This window comes from Myodes glareolus, chromosome 15, assembly GCF_982192425.1.
Source record: "Myodes glareolus chromosome 15, mMyoGla1.1, whole genome shotgun sequence".
Classification (NCBI taxonomy): Eukaryota; Metazoa; Chordata; class Mammalia; order Rodentia; family Cricetidae; genus Myodes; species Myodes glareolus.
This window is the reverse complement of record NC_142040.1, coordinates 63,847,823-63,870,325: the sequence shown is the minus strand read 5'-3', so window position 1 is coordinate 63,870,325 and position 22,503 is coordinate 63,847,823. Positions and strand designations below refer to the sequence as shown.

Below are 22,503 nucleotides of genomic sequence, written 5' to 3'. Positions count from 1 at the left end.
TTATCCGTGTCTTGCCACTTGAACCAGTATCTTCGGAAGGTTAAAATACCCTAAGGAACAGAGTTCATTTTCGAATTACAATTCCTTATAAATAATTGTGAGATTGATATTATTAATCTGAAGATATAACAATTTTATAAGTGCTAACATTAATTCAACTCTGAGGAAGTATACCTAGGAAAGCGAGTTAGCACTTCTAATTGGAGCCAATTAGACCTAATTATCAAGACTATTTTCAGTCTACTCTCACTTACGCTTAGCCAATAAAATATTTCTTTCAAAACATCCACTCTATTCATAGAAAAGATAATGAAGTCAATCAAATGCGTAAACATATATCCATCAGTTTCTTATTGTGGAAAATTAGCTATGATCATGCAGATGGTAAGAGCTCTTCAATGTCGTCAATATCATGAAAAGTTTTTGTACTTTACTCGTACAGAAAAACTATCCCCTATAAGCTTTTTTTTCCCCTGAAAATCTAATAATGTCTCAAATTGTATGAACTTAATAAGGTTTAGTACTGGGGTGACCTCAATACAAGAATGCTGTAACTAGATTGTTGTAAATGTATCTGTATCTTAATGAATGACCTTCATTTTTCTCAATGGAGGATGTACAATACACTTTGTCATAAAATATATTTTTCTATTCTACTGATTCCTTTCAAGACAATCTCTCCCTCCAAATCCTCTCTTAGAATCAATTCTCTTGACTTATCACTTGCAATTATTCCATACTGAGCTTTGGTCCTAATGTAGGGGAACACATTTCAGGGTCCCTCCTTATGATTACTTCATACCATCACGCTAATATTCTCTTGCTTTATAACCCTTCCTACATTATTATATAGCTTACCAAACAAGGTGATATCCTTCCCTAATTTTTGTCACAATCTTCTTTATTCCTGTTCTTTCAAGACAGCAACTCACTATTCATGTTATATCAATATAAATCATTAGGAAAAGGATAGAAGAGAAACTATACTTTTCAGATAAAATCGTAAATGTGACATACATTGTTAGATAAGCAGTCAGATGGGCAAATTGACTCCTACATCTTTAACTTAGAATACAGTTTTTCTCAACTCACTTTTGGGCATCTATTTTTCTGCCGAAGTATTACCTCAATGATGGCTGAAAAGGCAAATACCCAAGGCCATTGTTGTTTGTCTTGAAAATATGCATTAGCTCAGACACTAGGAATCAGAACTTGCCATCTTTCCAAGAGGAAGTCTGAACCGATTTAAAGGTTTAGAATCTTTCCATGATAATTGTCTGTGTTCTGATTGAATTATAAAATTGAGTGTATTTTGATCTTTAGAACAAAATGTAACAGTTAAATTCACATAACAAGGCTGTTTTATAGATAAGAAACTTAAAAATTAAAGGACATGTGCGTAATAAATGGTTTCTATTAATTGATCTAATGGCTCCATTTCTATAAAAATAATTTGTACTTCCTAATAAGTGTAAAACAAGATTGTTGTATTGGAAGACTATGGATGTTATATAAATTAGTATAATAAAACTAATGGCAGTAGCTAAACTTGCATTCAAAATAAACCTATTATCCCAAAATCCAAAATTCTTTTGTACAAATGTAAGTATTTTGAAAAACAGATATTTTAACCTTTTAGAATTCATTTTATATGCATGTGGAGAAAAAAATAAAAGAAATGGTATTCATCACATGAAAGCAGATAAAATTCAATGAAATTCAATGAGCTATAAATTAAAAATGCTGGACATATGAAAAAAGGTGAGACCAGGGGCAAAACTGAAGAATCAAATGAACCTGAACGCAAAGAGAGCAAAACGGAGGAGCAAAAGATGAGGTATTAATAAACACAGCTGACAGAGAGAAGGCTGATCTCTAGCAATTAAGACATCACAGCATAGATTGACAAGGGCAGTTGAAAGCTGAGACTTATATCTGCTTTTTGAGATTCAGTTTCTCAGGTACTTTTCTGTTGATTAGCAGTTGCGTCAGAAAATACATTAACATTTTTATACAATAAGATTTAATGTCATGTAAGGTAGTTCTTTAAATTTTTATCATTTTTTTCTCTAAGAGATTGTAACTCTGAAATTTGTCCTTTCTCTTTCTTCTGTCAAGTTCTCCTATATACCCCTACTCACTCTCTTTCAAATTCATGGCTTCTTTATTTCTTCATTAACTGTTTTATATATATATATATATATATATATATATATATATATATATATATATATTCCTAAGTATAATATACTTAATCAATATAATGTTGCATCTATGTATATTCTCATCATGGACCATTTGATATTAGATAATCAATTGCTGTGTTCTGCCCTAAGGAAGACTATTTCCACGTTTCTGCATGCCTTAGTTGCCTGTAGGTTTTTTTCATAGGGATAAGTAAGGAATCATGAACTTTCTCCCAATAACCTAAGCATGGCTATTGATGTTGGCATTGCTTGGCTCTTGTTTAGGCAGTCATGTTGGTCAGACCACACGTGTGAGCTTAAGATGCAATGGCTAGAAGATGCAATCTCACAGCAAGCCACTGATTTTATGACTCTTTCAATACTTCTGTTTCTTCTTATATAATCTTACCTAAGTAGCTTTCCTTTTAGTCATTAGAAAACAGGATTATTCATATTTCTGCCAAATGTTGACAGTTTGAAATATTGATGGGTGATTTGAATCACAGTATTCTTTGTTTGCTTACCTTCTTTAAGGAGAGTATTCCTTCCCTGGTGTCTTTGTCTGTAGAGATAGAGAATATCCCAATCCCATCTCCATTAGTGATAGAATAAGTCATATCTGCATTTGAGCCTGTGTCTGCATCATTTGCCTTTATTTTTCCAACAGCTGAACCAACTTGAGCAGACTCAGGTACATACAGCTGATAGTGTTCTGGAAAAGATTTTATATTAAAGTCACTTACAATAGTTTTTAATAGAGTACATATCTCATCAGAAAAACAATGACTAGTATCTCATCAACCTTGTCAAAACATTGCATAAAATAAACTCACGGGTTTCTCTTAATCTTTCAAAGCATTTTATTAGTTTTTTCAATGTGACAGTATATATAAAATAATTTTGAATACTAGAATATGAATTATTTCATTATTCCTACAAAACTAAACAGAAAAATATTAGAAAATTTATTATATGGAATAAATTTTGAGTCAATCATAAGTTTAATCCCACTTTACTTTCTCTTCCCCATTGGTGTGAAGTTCAAATATGCACTGATATGAATATATGTGTATGTATTTATATATGCGTGTGAGAGAGAGAGAGAAAGAGAGAGTATATGCTTTAAAATTTAACAAGGAAAAGGAAAAATGATACCACAAAATATAGGCTATCAATTTATGAATAATGTACTTACTAAATACATAAGCAATAGCAAAGAAAGCTATGAAACAATTTAGAAATTTATCAAATATTTCTAATTATATCTGCAAATTTGTTGACACTTTATAATGGTGAAAGGAAAATTTTATTTTCACAACTAAAAACAAAGCCAATGGGGCAGTTGCAGAATGGAATTTTATACACATAGTGACGTAGAAGTTGTATGGTGACTTCAATTTTGACTGATTATCCAAAGTGCAAAACATACTCACCCTAAAATTATCATTGCTCAGGATTTGGAAAGGATACTATAAGTGAACTGATGCTTATAAATTGAGTTGGTGTTCTTATAATTATTTAATAATCATATGAATAATGAAAACCAAACAATATATACTTTATTAAATATAAAGTCTGGAATGAAGATATCTGAAAGGCTAACAACAGCTTCATCTAGAAGTAATGGGTTAATAAAAACAATGTATTTTCTCAAAGAGGGATGAAACTTTCTTTTGGACTTGTGGACCATGGAGGCCATAGATGCTGCTTAGCTTAGGTTCTGGCCATTTCTCTTGGTTACCAACCAGAACATAGACAATGAGAATCTATTGTTAAAGACGCATGCTGTTGGCATCATATAGAAAAATGAAATTGGAATTAAGCAGGAATATTTCACATCCAGCATATATGGAGTACCCCTCACTGTCCAGGTTTTGTGGAGCTTAAGCTAACATACAGGTTGCTATAGAAGAGTCACCAAACGGTATCACCCGGTTACAAAATCCCACTAAGCAGAATACTAACCAGCCATATAAGATGGCTCTGCTGTTAAACAGTGGTGTGCCTATTATGGGAGAAGTTGAGTTTTCTCTAAATCTGTGTCTCCATAGGACATCATCCATACCTGGCACTACAAACACAATTAAAAACCTATAACAGGGAGGACACCTAGAGGAAGCAGCTGAATTGTTTCATTTATTCAAATTGACGCACTTTCTAATCACATTCTGCATATACAAAAAAAGTTATAGTCAATTATTATTCTCAGGCTTAGTCATAGAAACCTCCCTTTTCAGTTAAATATGGTGCCTGAAAAAGGCTTCAGGTTGTACTCAATTGATGTTGAGAAAGAGTAGGTTAAGTGCTCAATCCCAAACAATACACTTATACCATGGTCACTGAGGCAAGTGAACATTATGTCAGAGAGGGTTGGAAAAATTAGGAGTCAGAATACAGGGACAAGGACTGTGAAATAACCATCTTCAGGGCAGTACACAACCACTTCAACCAATCAAAGATTGTTTGATTGATTGATTCCAACCAATCAAAGATGCCAGTAATGGCTTGGATAAGAATGGTCTATCAATAATCAGACATGGAGACATGAGGGACTTAGATAGCTCTAGCCATAACTGAGAAACTATTTTTTTTGCTGATAGATTAAAGCAAGGGAAAAACTGCCTTCACTTTTGTTCTCCCAGTGGTAACCACACCTGGATCCAATGGATAATTACCACCCAAAGATCAGACACATGACACTAGTAAAACTAAACTGATTGCACATGAAAATGTAATGTACCTAGAGAGAGATCCAGGAGTAAGGATGAGGAGTTGTTAGGACTGAAAACTAGATATGAGCCAGAGAGATAAAAATCAAAATTTTCATACCTCAACCACACTAACAAAAAGTAAGAGAGAGAAATACAGAAATTAAAGATGAAAAGAAGAGAGCTTACAATAGCTACCAGTGGAGAATTATTGCTTCACATTACATTCCAAAATTTTTTTTAAATTCTATAAAGATTACTTGATGAATTTCTAATGCATGTGACCTACCACCAGCATCACCACCATCAACGTCACCACGACTGCCACCAATACATCGACAACTAGTGATGAGTTTGAAACATTAACTGAAAAGTTTCTCAGCTAAAATCATCCAAATCCAGAGTTACCAATATGTCCATTAGTGATTTCTAGCAGCTCTTCATAGAGTAACTGGAATCACTCCTTCTCATATTATTCATTTTTAATTCATAAAGTGTTTAATTTTAGTAAAAAGACAGTAAGAAGTCAACTGAACATGTAGGAGTGGGCAGGTTTATTGCCTTTATTTATGCTTTTACATCAATATTATTCTATTTATTTGAAAAAGAAGAAACACTATTAAGTTCCATTAAAAAAGTCAGCATTAATTTTGTGCAAAACCAAATAAAGACATGAGGAAAACAACCAAAAAATAAAATTATAGATCAATTTAGCTGATGATCATACACACGGTTTTTGTCACTAAAATGCTTGCAACCAGATTCTTATCAAGATGCCAAAACATATTCATCACAACCAAACTGGGTTTAATTATAGATATGGAAAAGTAGGTCATTATATGACAACAAATAGCTTTACTACATCACAAAAGTGAACTGAAAAATTAGTGTATAAGATAAAATCAATAGATTTTATGTGACAAAATCATGCGTCCTATAATGAAGTTTCAAAAAGATAGAAAAAGAAATGAAATGTTTCATTGTAATAGATACAATATCCAATACTGTACTAAATGGGGAAAGAATGAAAACATATCATTAATACTAGGATGGAGATCAAGATGTCTAATTGATTGTCTTATGAAATATAGTGCTTGAAAATATATAACAAGAAAGAGATGTATCAAAGAAAGAAAGGAGGAAATTGAAGTACCCTTATTGGCTAGAGATATGCTCCTAAATATAAAATGAACTAAAGTATCCAAAGTTCTAAAATTTTGACATTACAGACATTGTTTTTTAGCACCTTCTTACTTTCATTGTTAATGATTCTCACTCTAAATGCCTTTTCTTTTGTGCAAGTTTGTATGGGATTCAATAAAGGATGAAAAAGTGTACATTGGTTGCCTCTCTAGATAAAATAATTCTTCTGGAAAAAATCCCTCCCACCAAGGAATCAGGAATTCCACTGTACCTTCCTAATTACACCAAGGATAGGAAGTTAGACATTTACACCAAATCTCAAGGATGAAAGGTCTACAATTCAGATCTAGAGTCTGAGGCCACTAAGGGCAAGAGTTCAATTAATAAATACAGGGAAATCAAAATTCTATAAACTAGGGGAAAAGACTAAGACACCAGGACCTTTCCGAAAAGTCAGTTTTATGAGGGGAAAAAGCGAATATAGAAAGATTAATTAAGAAATTGTAGTATAATGTGTGCTCGCCAGAAGGAGTCCTCTTCTCAGGTATCTAGATAAGGGTCTCCTTTCCTTGGGTGTTTGAGTAAAGTTCTTCCTTGATAAAGCAGTCATTCTTCTTATCTATAACAAGAAGAACTTGCGACCCCCTAACTAACTTATAACTGGTGGATATTGTCAAAGTCAATGGTAGATTCCTCAAACCCAGATCTCAAGCCATATCCTATTTCACATGCTCTTAATTGTTATGCAACTCTAAAGGATACAAGGTGTAATCTTTTTTCAATTAATGATTAAACAGAACCCTCCTTCACTCTCAGAAACTCTTAGTCTCTTCCCCTCATCCTCCACAACTCCATACTCCTCTTTGGGACTTGAATCCCCCTGTTGAAGCAGTTCTTTGGCAGATAAAGACTTCAGAAATGTGTCAGGCAAAGAAACAAAAAATATCAAATGGAAAAAAAGAAAGCATATTTAACAAATGTTGCTGGCATAACTGGATATCAACATGTAGAAGAATGAAACTAGATCCATATCTATTACCATGCACAAAACTCAAGTGCAAATGGATCAAAGACCTCAACATAAAGCCAATGACACTGAACCACATAGACAAGAAAGTGGGAAATAGACTTGAACACATTGGCACTTCTTAAATATAACCCAAGTAGCACAAACACTGAGAGTAACAATTAATCAATGGAACCTCTTAAAACTGAGAAGCTTCTTTAAAGCAAAGGACAGGGTCAACAAGACTAAATGGCAACCTACAGAATGGTAAAAATCTTCACCATCCCCACATTAGACAGAGGACTGATATCCAAAATCTACAAAAAACTTAAGAAATTTGTCATGAAAAGAGCAAATAATCCAATAAAAATATTGAGTACTCTCAACAGAGGAATCTAAAATGGTTGAAAGACACTTAAGGAAATGCTCAACATCTTTAGTTATCAGGGAAATGTAAATCAAAACAAATCTAAGAGTCCATCTTACACCTCTAAGAATGGCCAAGATCAAAAACATTGATGACAACTTATGGTGGAGAGGTTGTGAGGTAAAGAAAACACTCCTGCATTGCTGGTAGGAGTGCAAGATGGTACAGCCCCTTTGGATATCAGTATGACAATTTCTCAGAAAATTAGGAAACAACCTTTCTCCAGACCCAGCAATACCACTTTTGGGTATATATCTAAAGGTTGCTCAACTGTACCAAGAGGACATGTGCTCAAATATGTTTATAGCAGCATTATTTGTCATAGCCAGAACCTGGAAACAACTTAAATGCCTTTCAACTTAAGAACTAATAAGGAAAATGTGAAACATTTATGCAATAGAGTACTACAGAACAGAAAAAAAATAATGAAATCTTAAAATTTGCAGGCAAATGGGTGGATCTCGAAAACAGACCCAGAAAGACAATTATCACATGTACTCACTCATAAGTGGTTTTTAAACATAAAGCTAATAAAACGCATCTATAAATCACAATCTCAGAAAACCTAGACAACAATGGAGGACCCTAAGAGAAACATACATGGATCTAATTTGTGAAGCAGAAAATGACAAGATCTCCTGAGTAAAGTGGGAGCATGGAGATCATGGGAAAGGGCTGAAGGGGAAGAGAGAGGAATGGATAGAAACAGAGAAAAATATATAGCTCAATAAAATCAATAAAAAAAGAAATGTGGTCAGGATATAAATAACATTCTTGTATACCAGCAATGAGCATTCCAAGAAAAGTTTAGGGAAAACATCCAATTAATAGCATACTAAAAACATATCTTGTAATAAAACTTGACTACCAAAGCATGGAGATACTAAAGAAAAACAATGAAGAAGATTCTAGAATATTAAAAGTCATTCCCCATACTCATGGATAGTTAGAACAAAAACTGTAGATATAAATATCTTACAGAAAACAGTCTATTTATGTAATCTAATTTCTACCTCATTTCCAATATTATTCTTCCTAGAGTCAGGAAGAATAAAACAATAAAGTCCATATGGAAGTACAAAAGACGATCGTCAAAGCAATGCTGTACCAACAGAATGATGCTGAAGGTATCATTACCTCGTTTTCAAGTTAATCGATAGATCCACCAGACAGATCACGGTACCAGCACAAAAATATGCTGTGATAAGAAATAAAATGCAATAGATGATCCTGATACAAACAATACAGTTACAGTTACCTAAACTTTGATGCTGATAAAATTACATATTGGAGAAAAGGCAACATCTCAAAAAAATAGCAATGAGCAACCCATATATCCATGTGTGGAAGAACAAAATCAGATCGCTATTACTCACCCTTTTTTAAAAATAAAACAAAAATAAACAAACAAACTCAATTCTGGTGGATAAAACACTTAGCATAAACCTGAACTCTGAGAGAGCTAGGGACTGACAAATCATGCACACTTAAAGAAGCAAGAAAAAATAAAGATTCCATAAAAAAGATGCTTAAGTTAGTTTTTTTTAAAAAAAAAATTGTTGTGGTTAGAGAACATGACCATAGCAACTCTTATAAAGAAAATATTTAATTGGGTGGCATGCTTACAGTTTTAGAGGTCAGATCACCCTCACAATAGGGAGCTTGGCAGCCTGCAAGCAGACATAGGGCTGGAAGAGCTAAGATTTCTATATCTCTTAGGCAACAGGAAAACTACTGAAACAGTGGGAATATTCTGAGCAAAGGAAACCTTAACGTCTTTCACAACAGTGACACTTCTCTAATAGGGCCATACACACTTGAACAAGATCCCCTACCCTAATAGGGCCACTCCCTTGAGATTCTGGGCACCCATTATGTTAAACCACCACAAAGACGAAGTGTGGTGTTCATCCCTGGGGAAGGCTTCTTCTCCTTCCTTCAGCATTCTTTAAAGAGCTGTAGGAACTGAACACAAAGTTCTCAAAGGAATAAAAGTGACTAAGAAATATCTTTGAAAAAATGATGGTTATTCCTAGCAATTAAGGAAATACAATAAAAACATCGTGGACGTTTCATTTTACACCAGTCAGTGCTGCAAAGATGAGAATAGTCACCGAAACAAAATGCTGGCGACATTGCTAGGAAAATGGAAAGCTTGTTTTCTCTAAGTGGAATTATAGCCACTCTAGACAGCAGTGTGGAGAATTCTGAGAAAGCTAGAAATTAATCTACCACATGGCCCAAAATACACCAAAATTGACATATGTCCTAAGAACTTGAAACCCAATTCCATAGATATTTTCTCAGTCATGTTTATTGCTGCACTGCTCAAAATAGGTAGAAAATAGAAAACACCTAAATGTGCTTCAGTCAATGAATTGTCAATGAAATGGGGAATATGTACACTATGAAACACTATTCAGCTCTAAAGCAAATGGAAATCATAAACCTTAATTTATCTAAATGCATGCATCGAGAAATAGAGCCTATTGAGTGAGATTACACTGTCACATGTTCTGTCTCATTGAGGGATCAGAAAAACAATATTTTTAACCTCCTAAATTAACATTATAATTGCCAAAAAATACCTGATATTCTAATAATTTTGGAACTTTTCCCAAGGCCTTTAAAGGGAATGAAGTGTCTGTAATCAGTTCTCTGAGGTGAGCATGCCCCTATGGTCCCGTTCAAAGACATGAACTACTGCATACCTTAGTACATGACTCATTCCGTTCCCGAATACCACATGTAGGTAGATTTCTCAAAAAAGTAAACCGCACATTCCTTCTATCACACAAAAGTTATTTGTATGGTATTATATATCTGTTGAATATGCAATTATATATTGATTCAAGCATTCTTTATTTTGAAATCTGGAAAAGCCATCCCTCCAATGCACTTCTTCAAGCTCAAGTTTGCTTTGTTTATGTAGGGTCTTTTCTGTTTTGATAAAATTTTAGATATTTTGTTCTATTTCAGTGAGGAATGGTATACTTAATTTTATTTCTTTAGATTTTTGAAGTTTTCATTGTAGAAGCTTTCCTCTCCTTGATTAGATTTATTTGAAGACATTCTATTATTGTTAATGTACTGTAGATGGGCGTGTATCCATGATCTTTTCTCAGAGTGTTTCATACTGGTGTACAGAAAAATCTACTGATTCATAAGTTGACTTTGTGCCTTGCCAATTTGGCTGAAACTGCCAATTGTTTCTAAAAGACTTCTGGTAGAATATATTAAGGATATTTATAATATCATCCACAGGTGATTACATAATAGCATTCACAGGTCAGTGGCAACCAACAGCTACGTAATTGGACTTAAGGCCCATTCAGTGAATGAAAGCTTTGCCTGTACTGGACCATAGTCAGTTATTCTTGCCTAGGGTGGTTGTGAACTGTAGAAAAGAATCTATTCTTACTAATGTGTCACACTCTTATTACATTTTAAATATTATACTTATTCTCACTTAACAATCTGTGTCTTTTCTTTACATCAAACAGAAAGATATAACTGAGCACAATGCCAGTATCAATGGATCAGGGAAGGCACAGTCCTACTTCACAGATATTTTATCTATGGCTAGGAAACATCACAAAAGATGGAGCAGAAAGACCAGAGGATACAGAATACAAGAAAACCTGCTATTTAACAGCATTTCCTAGAAATTGTTGAAAATAATTGCTGAATATATATACACAAACATATATACACACATCTGTTTACATATATATACATTTGTGCATACATACATATCTGTGTGTGTTCACTTGTGTATATGTATATGCAACAAACATACCAAAAGAGAAAGATGCTATGCATTCAGTATGGGGAGGATATGCTAAACATTCAAGGGAAAGTAGGTGGGAGGATATAGAGACGACAAGAAGAAATGATACAATTCTATTGAAATTAAAAACACACAAAAATCTTCAGTGCTAATATGACTTGTATTCATCAGATCTTTCAGTGAGCCTGAGTGTCTTTCCTCGTCAAGAGAGGAGCCGTGCTGCTCAAGGCAACTCAGTGGTACACGCAGGGAAGGATAAGATTGCTGCAGCTATAACATTTGTTCTTTTTTCCTTACTTTTCTTTCTTTCTTTGTTTCTTCCTCCTTTCTCTTTTTTCTCTCTCTCTTTCTTTCTCTCTCTCTTCCCCTCCTCCTCCTACTCCTCCTCACGTCCTTCTGCTCTCTTTGCTTCTTTTCTTATTCCATTTCTTTAAGTCACATTAAGGTAGGCAAGACTTATTATTTTTATCTAAATAGTTGATAATGAGTGCCTCATATTAACTTCTGCTTGTATCTTGTAAGTGGGATTTCCTGTGAGGATTATGGGTCATTGTCAACATAATCAACTTAGTAACCAGACCTTCATATAACCCACTAATTATATATGTTTTATCAAAACACTGTCCCTTGTAGAAAAGATTTTTATAAAGCAAGTGATGGAGATGGATTACAATGTACCCACAGTGGAACTCTCAAGATATGAGTAGACTCCTTCAAATCTCCACTTTACCAGGTAGCTTTATGTGTGTTTGTAATTCCTCCTTGTCATTTCAACAATGTTAAAATACTCTACACAGAAATAAAGTCCAAGAAACCACATGTGTGCATATTTTAGTAACACTCCTCATCTGTGTAATCCTTTAACATGAGATTGCAGTAATTTGGTCACATACATGGGTATACAATTAAAGACATATTTCTTAATATTTATAGCACAGTCTCAAATGTGAATCTTGAGTCACAGTCATCCATGAGGTTGAAACCAACTCCTTTATTTTGCCATTAATGTTGTATCTGGCAATACCCCATAAAACATGAATGTAAATGTTCTCTAGAATGTGTCTGATTTACTTGATTCAGATCGAGGGGGAAATCTTCATGTGTGACAACAAGAGTCATATGAAATATATTTCTTCAACAAGAAATCTTTAATATAACACCTTAATTCTCTGACTACAGAAAAAATATTGTATTAGGTGGAATAGAAGCAACTTTAATCTTCATATGCTCCTCTGTTGGATCAATAAGATTACTAGGTACATTGAATAGGAGAAGAACTATTATAAAAAAGGGTCTCTTTGTTTTTTTAAGATGTATTCCTCAGCAAATTGCTTAAACCTTCAGCAAAGTATTGCTGTGGAGTATAATTTTAAGATGTTTTATACTTATTTATGTTGTGAAATCTTTGTTTAATGATGCAAAGATGTGTTGCATTCTTTTTTATGTTGCGTTTGTTTAACTCTGTGAAGCTGAACTACTGTGCCTGTCTGAAGCATCTGATAGGTCTAATAAAGAGCTGAATGGCCAATAGCAAGGCAGGAGAAAGGATCGAGAGGGCTGGCAGGCAAAGAGAATAAATAGGAGTAGAAATCTGGGATGAAAAGACCAAGGAGCTAGAAAAAGGAGCAAGTCATCAAGTCACACAGCCAGACATAGAACAAGAAGGAAAGAAAAGATATACAGAAACAGATTATTCTAATAACCCAGAGGAAAAAGTAGTTGAGATAATTTAAAGCCTGGTCTACAACAGATAGTTCCAGGACAGGCTCAAAAGCTACAGAGAAACCCTGTCTCAAAAAGCCAAAAAGAAAAAGGAGAGAGAGAGAGAGAGAGAGAGAGAGAGAGAGAGAGAGAGAGAGAGAGAGAGAGAGTGGCTAGAAGCAAGTTAAGTTTGGGTCATGCATTTTTAAGTAATAAGTCTATTGGGGAACTGAGTGGCATGTTCCGAAAGACCAAAATGAACAAAGAGTAAAGAGAAACAACAACCAACTACAGTATGTTGTAAACAGATGCCCTGTGATCTGGGTTTCCTGCTTCAACTTGTGCAGCAGCTTCAGTACAACATGACAGATCCTGAGGTTTCTAAAGTGAAGTTTCCTTGTAAATTAGAATTGGTTTCCATTCAGTGTCAAAGCTGTATTAACCATGACAAAAAGATGTAATATTTATAAACAGGAATAAAATTAAGAGATTATGATGAGTCATACTTATAAAATAAAATTAAACTAAATATAATATCCATTAGAAATATTAAACTTTCTTCCAAATGGAAAAAATAAGGATAAAAAAACCACTTATGAGTGAGAGACGAGACATGTGATAATTGTCTTTGTTGTTCTGGGTTACTTCATTCAAAATGATGCTTTCTAGCTCCATCCATTTGCTTGCAAAAATTCAAGATGTCACTATTTTTTCTGCTGTGTAGTACTCCATTTTGTAAATGTACCACATTTTTCTTATCTATTCTTCTATTTAGGGGCATTTAGGTTATAAGCATAAAGCAAAGAAAAGCAGCCCACAATTCACAATCCCAGAGAACCTAGTCAACAATGAGGACTATAAGAGAGACATACATGGATATAATCTACACAGGAAGTAAGAAAAGACAAGATCTCTTGAGTAAATTGGAAGTATGGAGTCCTTAGGAGAGGGTGGAAGGGGAGGGGAGAGGCAGGGAGGTGAGCAGAGAAAAACATACAGCTCAATAAAAATCAATAAAAAAATAAGGATAAAAGCTACAAAAACAAGGGATTCAAAAGTTAAGAATTAGATTCCTAAAGTGAAAGCTATATAACTACTTGTACTAAAATATTAGTTTTGCAATGAATGAAGCTTAGACTTTCTGAGACATGTTGTGAGGTAACTACATATATATATCACATGAACAAAAGCTTCCATTTTGGAATTCATTTGTTATACCATATTAGCACATTTTTCTTTTGATATCTTCAAATGCTTCCAGAATTTTAGCATGATAACCAAACCAACCTCATTATTCCCCATTTTTGTTTCTGAATGGGCTATAATTTAATGCACCATATGAGATCTTTTCTCATGATTTCTTTGACTCCACTGTGAACTGGTAATACTTTTCTAAAGCACACTTCAGAAATACAGTCCTGATGGGTAATGAAAAGGTATTTAGTTCACCAGCTCTTGGCCACTTTAATATATATATCCCTTCCCCAGGCAGTGATAACTCTAATTGCTTTTATGTTGTCAAGAACTAGAAAGAAGAGAAAAAGTTCAACACAATGACTTTTAAATTGGAAGCATTAGGAAAAGGTTATAAATTAAGTCTGTTCATTACATTTAAATAAAAGGGAGGAGATCTTTATCTTAAACCAAAGCTCTGTATTAGAACACAGCAGAGTATTTCATTACTGGAATTTGTGCTTAGTTAATGTGACTGCTAAGTTCACTGGAGAATGAAAAAGCAGAGAAGTAGACTCATCTATCGAGAATACAGATAGCATAAAATATCCAGCTTAAATAACACTGATAAAATATCTATCTACGAAAATATCAATCAATAGATTGATGATGCACATGGAACAGGTATAGTAATATAATGACTGGCACATAAGTAAGAAACTTGAATTGATTGTGACAGAATTTTCTCATGATCAGTACATAACTTTAAAAGAGATTACATGGGGAAGTGCCTATGTGCATCACAATTTAACTACATAGAATATAAGAGAAGATGTTATAAAAGAAAAATCTGTTAAATCTAAATTAAAAGAAAAACATGTTTAGGATAATATTGCAATCAGATGTTTCAAATAAAGACAGGGTTTATTTACTCTAAGATGGAATGATTACAAAAATTCTATTTTCTTGCCACACAGATTAATGTAAAAAGAAATTATTTGAGGTCCTAATTTAGAGTGATGTAAAGAAAGCATTGGCACTAAAGGCAATTGTAATGGTATGGCAGGAAATGTCTTTGAGTTCTGTGAAGAAAGATGAAAATTACAAGTGCATAAACTAAAAAAAAAATGGAACGCTCTTACTTGTTGGATCTATCTCACAATGAGATAAGCATCTGTGTACACTTTCAATTATTGAGAGATTCCTGGACAACCTAGTGCTCTGTGAAAACGTAGTCTTCATTATTGATTCTTTTGTCCCAAGTAGCCTGTCATGATATCCCACTATGTAAATAGCTATTTGATAATTATGTATCTATATATCAACAGAGTCTTAGTGATACAAAGTTATTCGACATTCAGCTTAACCTTCAGTTTTAATCAAAGTCAAAACCATTTTTTAGACAAGACAGAATAAAAGATTCTAGTTACATACTGCCTCCATCTGAAATCTCTAAGTACATTTCTGAGTTTGACAGGGTCTCAATCATTTTTTATCTGTTCAAAACGCTGAAAGTGGAAGAAAGCCACAGTACATTCTGTTAGAGTAAAAATCTAATGCTTCCTTGTCAGAGAGAGCAATTGCCCCTTGTTTATGAACTAATGTTCTCACACCAACATTGTTATCTGCCAATATAATTAAATTACAACTGCATGTGTCTCGTATCTAGATTCATCTGTATAAACGATATTATCCACATGTGACAAAACTTCATTATTATTTAAACTTCTTTTAGAATCTTATCTGACTTATAAATGCAGTAGTTTTTAGAGATAGAAATAAGGATGGAATACGCAATTTTACTTTAAGTAGATGTTCATGCAGCCCCAGTCATGTATACCCTGAGTTTAGGGGCTATTTAGAACTTCAATGTTAAAATATTTTTGAAAAAAAAATACTGAAATGTATGAGATGATGGGGAGGGTGATAGCAGGAGAAATGGGACTGTGCATGTTTAAGATATAGTGAGTGAAATCCTCAGAGAACTAATGAATATATTCCTATAAAGGTGCTCTAATGCAATACAAAGGACAGAAACTTTCATGCTACAAGCTGAAAAAATTTATATTCAGTGTGTGAATGTACGTGCACACACAAGGATATGTACATTTTATAACATGAATTGTTTTTTAAAATTGCAATTAAATAGCCTCAATAAAATTTTTTTAATGAATGAAACTCCTCTATCAAAATAGACAATAAATATTGTCATGAATGTTTTAGTAATGCATAACTCCTTTGTAATAAGAAAGGTATCATTACTATTAAGACCACATAATTTTTACTATAACTTAGGCCTTTAACAATATTCTAGATGTGTCTCAGAATTACAAGGTCTTAGGTCAAGTTATATATTTATATATCATTAGTGAAAAGACACAAGTACAAAGGCAAGCATCAGACATGGGAATATTTTAATATTCTCACTTTATAAAACAGTCCATCTATATTCAATCATTCCATTTGTTTTGCATAAATTAATAATAATTGATCAATACAAGATATAGGAAAAGGGTACTTACTCTGTGGGAATCGTGGTGGGTTGTCATTGACATCAGTCAAGGTTATATTGACAGTTGTGGACCCTGAAAGTCCACCAACTTGCCCAGCCATGTCTTTGGCTTGAATGACCACTGAGTAATGCTCTCTGGCTTCTCTGTCCATGTTATGTAAAGCTGTTCTAATGACTCCTGAAATATAAAGTTTAAAAATCAATCAGTACAAGTTTTATATTGAACAAGTAATATTTTTGAGAAACATGAACAGTGTTCTCAATATTGACTTTGAAATAGCACCATTTTAAATGAGAGCTTTTTTTGGAAAAAAATATTACCAATATTGAAAAACTGAGTCATTTACACATTTGTTTGTATACACATATTTTAAAGCAGTCATTTTTCTCAAAATAAGAAATCGTTCACTATGTGCTTCCTGGGTTAGGTGGCTCCCCAAAGCAGCCTTCACAAGACACACACATTGAAGTCACAGGACAACTTGTGAATATATGTTTTCTCTTCCTATTATATTGGATATGGAGAATAAAATCAGGTCATTAGGATAGGTGGCAGCCATATTTACCAATTGACTGATTTCACTGATGTTACAGATATTTATAAAAACATCCTCATTATCATGTCTTAACCCTCTGACTTTTCTGACAAATACCAGCAATGTCTATCTAATTTACATTAAAATAGTTTTCATTGTATTTAATTAGAAGTTTCCCAAAAAGACTCCCTGGTTCTAGAATTACTATACATTTATATACAATATCTTGATATGAGAGAATTAATTTTTATAGCCAGGTTAAAAGTAAAAAGAAGATAAGCTATAAAAGTGAAAGAATTATTGAATCTATCCATGGTTTGCAATATAAGATATTATGATATTTCTTTTTGGTTTTTTTTGTCTAATTTGTTTTTTGCAACTTAATTGATTGAATTTATAGTGACGCATATTGGAAAGCCTTGGACACCATGAAAAATGATAGATACCACAATTTCATATATATTGAACAAATAATTAAGGACATTTGATAGAGGCTTTTCTGAAGGTAAACAGAGAAGAAAATGATCACTATCAAAATAAATCCGACACTACAATAGTAAATGATACACCTAATTCATGCATATGCAAAATCCCCTTGCATTTCTCTTACAAAAAAACAGTGCTTCATCCCATATGTAAACTGAAAAAGTTGGAAATTGAATCATATAAGAATTATCATTCATAGGATGTAGAGAACAGATAGGTAAATGGTAGCTATTCTGTATTTTCTTAGTGTTTAAAAAAGTAAAAATGATGTTATTGAAAATAAAACAGTGTTTATTCTTTCCCTAGAACAAAATAAAATGAGATTTATAAATTATATTGTATATTCCTAGATACACAGCAATCACTAAGCAACTGTTATTGTGGTACTTACTAAATATATATATATATATATATATATATATGGAACATAAGACATAATATAAGAATAATAAATAGGGAAATATAACCATATTAAAAAGGAAAAAACATAATATAAATTGATGTGGGATTCCCCTCTGTACGCTGTGAATATGTTTTATTATCATTGGTTAATTAATAAAGAAGCTGCCTCAGCCTATGGCAGGACCCAATAAAGCCAGGCAGGAAATCTAAGCAGAGATATAAAGAGAGACTAGGTAGAGTCAAAGAGATACCACGAAGATGCCAAAGAAGAAGGACACCCCGGAGCCTTACTGGTAGGCCACTCTCTTGTGGCAATACACAGATTAGTAGAAATGGGTTAATTTAAGATGTAACTTCTAGCTAGGAATATGTTTGTACTATTGGCCAAAGAGTATTATTTCTGTGATTATTTAGGTCTATGTGGCCAGGAAATGCATGAGCAGTCTCCACTTACAGTAAACAGGGCATATATAATAGAATAGAAATGTTGCACAGATTAATCTTCAACATAATATTATTAAAACGATATTTTATCTAATATAAATATCTAAAAAATTTAAAAAATCTTTGCACAGTAAATGGCATTGTTTTCTTTGGGATATATTTTTAATGTCAGTCATTTAGGCGGACCTAATAAGGAAATATGTAATCTTTCCGGCTCTGTAAATGCATTGAAATCACAGTATGTTTCTACTTGTGCACTATATCTATTTCCTGAAGCTAGTATAAAGAACACAGTAACCAAATTAACTATATAATGAGCAGGATATCCAAAATTAACATGCAGTTATCAGGAACAATGGTCGAGGGTTCATCTGCACCTACACATTTCTTTAATACAGCATGTAAGATGGAGGTCACTTGTTGGTTCCTGGCTGCCTGGCTAGCTTAGACCTGAAATAATCACATCACTGATTGGCCCATTAGCTCTAATTTCTTATTGACTAATTTATACATATTAATTTAACCCATTTCTATTAATCTGTGTATCGCCACATGACTGTGGCTTACCGGCTAAAGTTTTGGTGTCTGTATCCAGCAGGGCTCCATTGTTTCTCTCTGACTCTGCCCTTCTTTTTCCCAGCATTCAGCTTAGTCTTCCTAGTTTGAGCCTATGCACATTTGCTTGTTGTCAGTTCAGAGTCAGTGTGTTCTCACTAGCTCGAATCAGCTGTTTTTTGTGTATCCCAATCATGGTCTTGACCCCTTTGCTCATATTATAACTCCTCCCTTTCTTCAACAGGACTCCAGCGGCTTGCTGTGAATTTCTGCATCTTTTTCCACAAGTTTCTTGGTGATGTTCAATGATGGCAATTAAGGGGTTCATAAATGTGATTACAAGGGAAGGCCAGTTCAGGAACTCTCTCCACTATTGTGTAGGGTCTTAGCCGGGATTATCTTTCCTTGGAATTTCCCTAGTGCCAGGTTTCTTGCTAGCCCCATGATGGCTCCCTTCATCAAGATATGTTTCTTTCCTTTTCTCCCTCTCTGTTATTTCCCCATTTTGGCCATCCTGTTTCCTCACATTCTCCTCCCTCATTCCCTTCTTCCCGCCCCCTCCCTTTCCATCTTTCCTCCCTTGCCCCATACTCCCAATTTTAACAGAAGTTCTTGTCTATGTCCACTTTCCAGGGGCATCCATGAAAGGAAGAAAGTATCTTCAACAAATGCTACTGGTGTAATTTGATGTCAACATATATAAGAATGCCAATGGATACCTATCAATCTCTATGCACAAATCTCAAGTCCAAATGGATCAAAGTCCTCAACAAATATGCAGCCACACTGAACCTCTTAGGAGAAAGAGTGGAAAGTAGCCTTCAATGTGTAGGCACAGGAGACCACTTCCCTCATACAGCATCCGTAGAATAGACACTGAGATGTAAGTGACTTAATTTGAAAACTTTGGGTATTTTTTGGTGGCTTTGAAAATTCTATCTTAACTTTGAAACTTGTCTTTAATTCTGTTTGCGTCCTCACTTCTGTAAGATAAACAATCTCCTCTAGCACATGCTCCTGAGGCAGTCGTGTCCTTCCTCACCTCTGTTCCAAGGCAGCTCACCCATCTATTCCTGGATTGAAAGATCTGAAATCACAAACTGATATAAAGTCATTCTTTCAAATAGCCTCTATCAGTTTGGTCACACAAACAAGTCTAATTACTACCTCGTATTTATATAGTATATGTGAGCATATAATAATTGTGGCTTGAAAGGTTTTCTGTTTCTCACATTTGTTCACGAATCTACATACCCAGTAATTACAGCATAAGTGATTTTTGAAGAGTAAAATCAATATGATCATACCGTACAGCATTTTCATTGGCAGATTTTACAGAAAGGGCAATAAACCATCACTTAATTATTCTGTTACTCTATGCTCCACATGTTGCCAATAAAGAAAAGGAGTTAATTTGGGTACATAGTATGAGAAAGGCTGTGTCCCATTAGAGTTTCTGACATGTTTTCCTAGCAATGTTTTCACACAGCTTCAACAGGAATCATTGCCTTTTAACCTATTGTGATTCTGGATTAAATCAACAGGATATGATTGCATGCATATCCTTTCATTTGTACCTAAGTATATTCTTGGTGAATTATTGTAGCCTCTTTCCTGCTGCATATTACATTCTAAGGTGGTCACTAGTATTTTCCAATCACCTTGGTAGAGAAGCACTTGAAAATGGGAATTATTCTCTACTGACTATAAGTTCTCAATGTTGAAGCTTCATAGATGGTTATAAACATTATTTCTTGAATCTCATTTATTGGATATCTTTGAAATTTAACTACTTGGATAATGATATTTGTATAACATTTCTCCAAAGTGTTTTCTTACATTTTTAATCAGTTAATAAAAAAAGAGAAAAAATATAACCAAAATTTGGCTTATTAGATATCACCATAGAAGGTTTCAAAATAGATATGCCAAAGAGATAAGAATAAATAAACACATACATAATCAAGTTGCTGTAGAAGCTTTTCAGGTTCATAAAGCATTTATATCAAGACCTTGTATATTTTTCTTCATGTGTATGCTTCCTTTTGCTAAGTTTCTGGAAGTCTAACACTTTTTCTCCAGCATATTAGACATTGTAAAAACTAATCAGCTATTGACAAAAGAATAAAAATAAGCATTTGAGCATGTGTGAAACTTAAGCATTTTTATAATACTAAAAACTTAAAAATGTGGCTTGACATTCAATTGTTCTAGAAAATAGAGAGAGAATACTTAGGCAGATTAGAATATGACACAATAATTTTGAAAAGACCCTCAAACAAAAGCAAATCCTTATAAAACATATCCATTAATTTAGACTACAGAGATAGAAATTATATACATATGAAGTAAATATTTATAAATTATATGTCTCAAAGACAATACATGACAAATATGCAAATAAGAATTTCTAGGTTTAGAAAAATAACCCTAATATATTGAAGTAAGATACCCCTTAGCATGTCCTAAAATAAGACTTAGAGAGATGCAAGAAATGATCAATATTGCAGATCAACATAGGATTGTAAGCCAAAGGCACAATAATATTTCAATTCCCCAAAATGTAAAATGACAGTAATCACAAAGGTTCAGGGAACTTGTGCTGAGGGAGATGTACAGATGAGGACATGCAAGAAATATTCAAAGCAAATTAACCTGGTAGTCCTCATAATTTCCTTCATAGGAAATTTTATCATAGAAGAAAGGAAGAAAATTAAAGTACTCCCTGCCCCACCCATCCCTCTACTGGGCCTATTTCCAAGACCAGTGATAACAATATGATTAAGAAATACTTTTATTATCCCTACGCCACCATTCTCAGAATGGCAGGAAGAAGAAACACCATATTTGGGATGAAGCAGTATCCAGTCATCAATAGCAACCCTCACACACTTGAGAAAACATGGATGCAAGAACTTCTTGTATGTAATTAGATAAGTTAGACACACAAAGAAAACAACTGTATGATCTCAGGCAAATTTGAAATATAAAATGTTAAGTTGAGACTTGGAGATGGGGGTGTAGTAGCACCTTCTGCCTATGTAGGGAAACACATTAAATTACAAGTACTACACACACCCTACACTCATATACACATGTGAAATTGAGACTATAATAATGATTACTAGAGTTCAGTAAATGAAGGTGATAAAATGGTATGAGAAAGATTGCAAATTTTATAAGTTACCATCTGGTAAGGTACCATTATAGGTGATGATGGATAAATAGTATAGTCATGAATTTCAATTTGAATAAGTCAGGAGAAAGGGTAAAGAATTTCCTCATCCACAAATATTATAGACATTTCAGGTAACAAAACTGCATCATCCAATTTAATTATTATATAGTATGCATGTGTAGTAATAAAACATGGAGTCCTATCAACATGTATAAATCTTATACTTATGTATTTGAACAATGAGTAAAATCAATAT

General features: G+C 33.6%; 1 protein-coding gene across 4 annotated transcripts in view; it reads right to left on the bottom strand.

The window, feature by feature from the left end:
• Cdh18 (cadherin 18) overlaps positions 1-22,503 on the bottom strand; it is an 840,836-nt gene that overhangs the window by 77,294 nt on the left and 741,039 nt on the right. For all 4 annotated transcript variants that reach the window (XM_085676602.2, XM_048457031.3, XM_048457032.3 and 1 more), the window contains 2 exons: positions 16,657-16,824; positions 2,711-2,898 (listed from right to left, as the gene is read on the bottom strand). In XM_085676602.2, the coding sequence (XP_085532728.2) occupies positions 2,711-2,898; positions 16,657-16,824 (356 nt within the window). The remainder of the gene's footprint in view (positions 1-2,710; positions 2,899-16,656; positions 16,825-22,503) is intronic.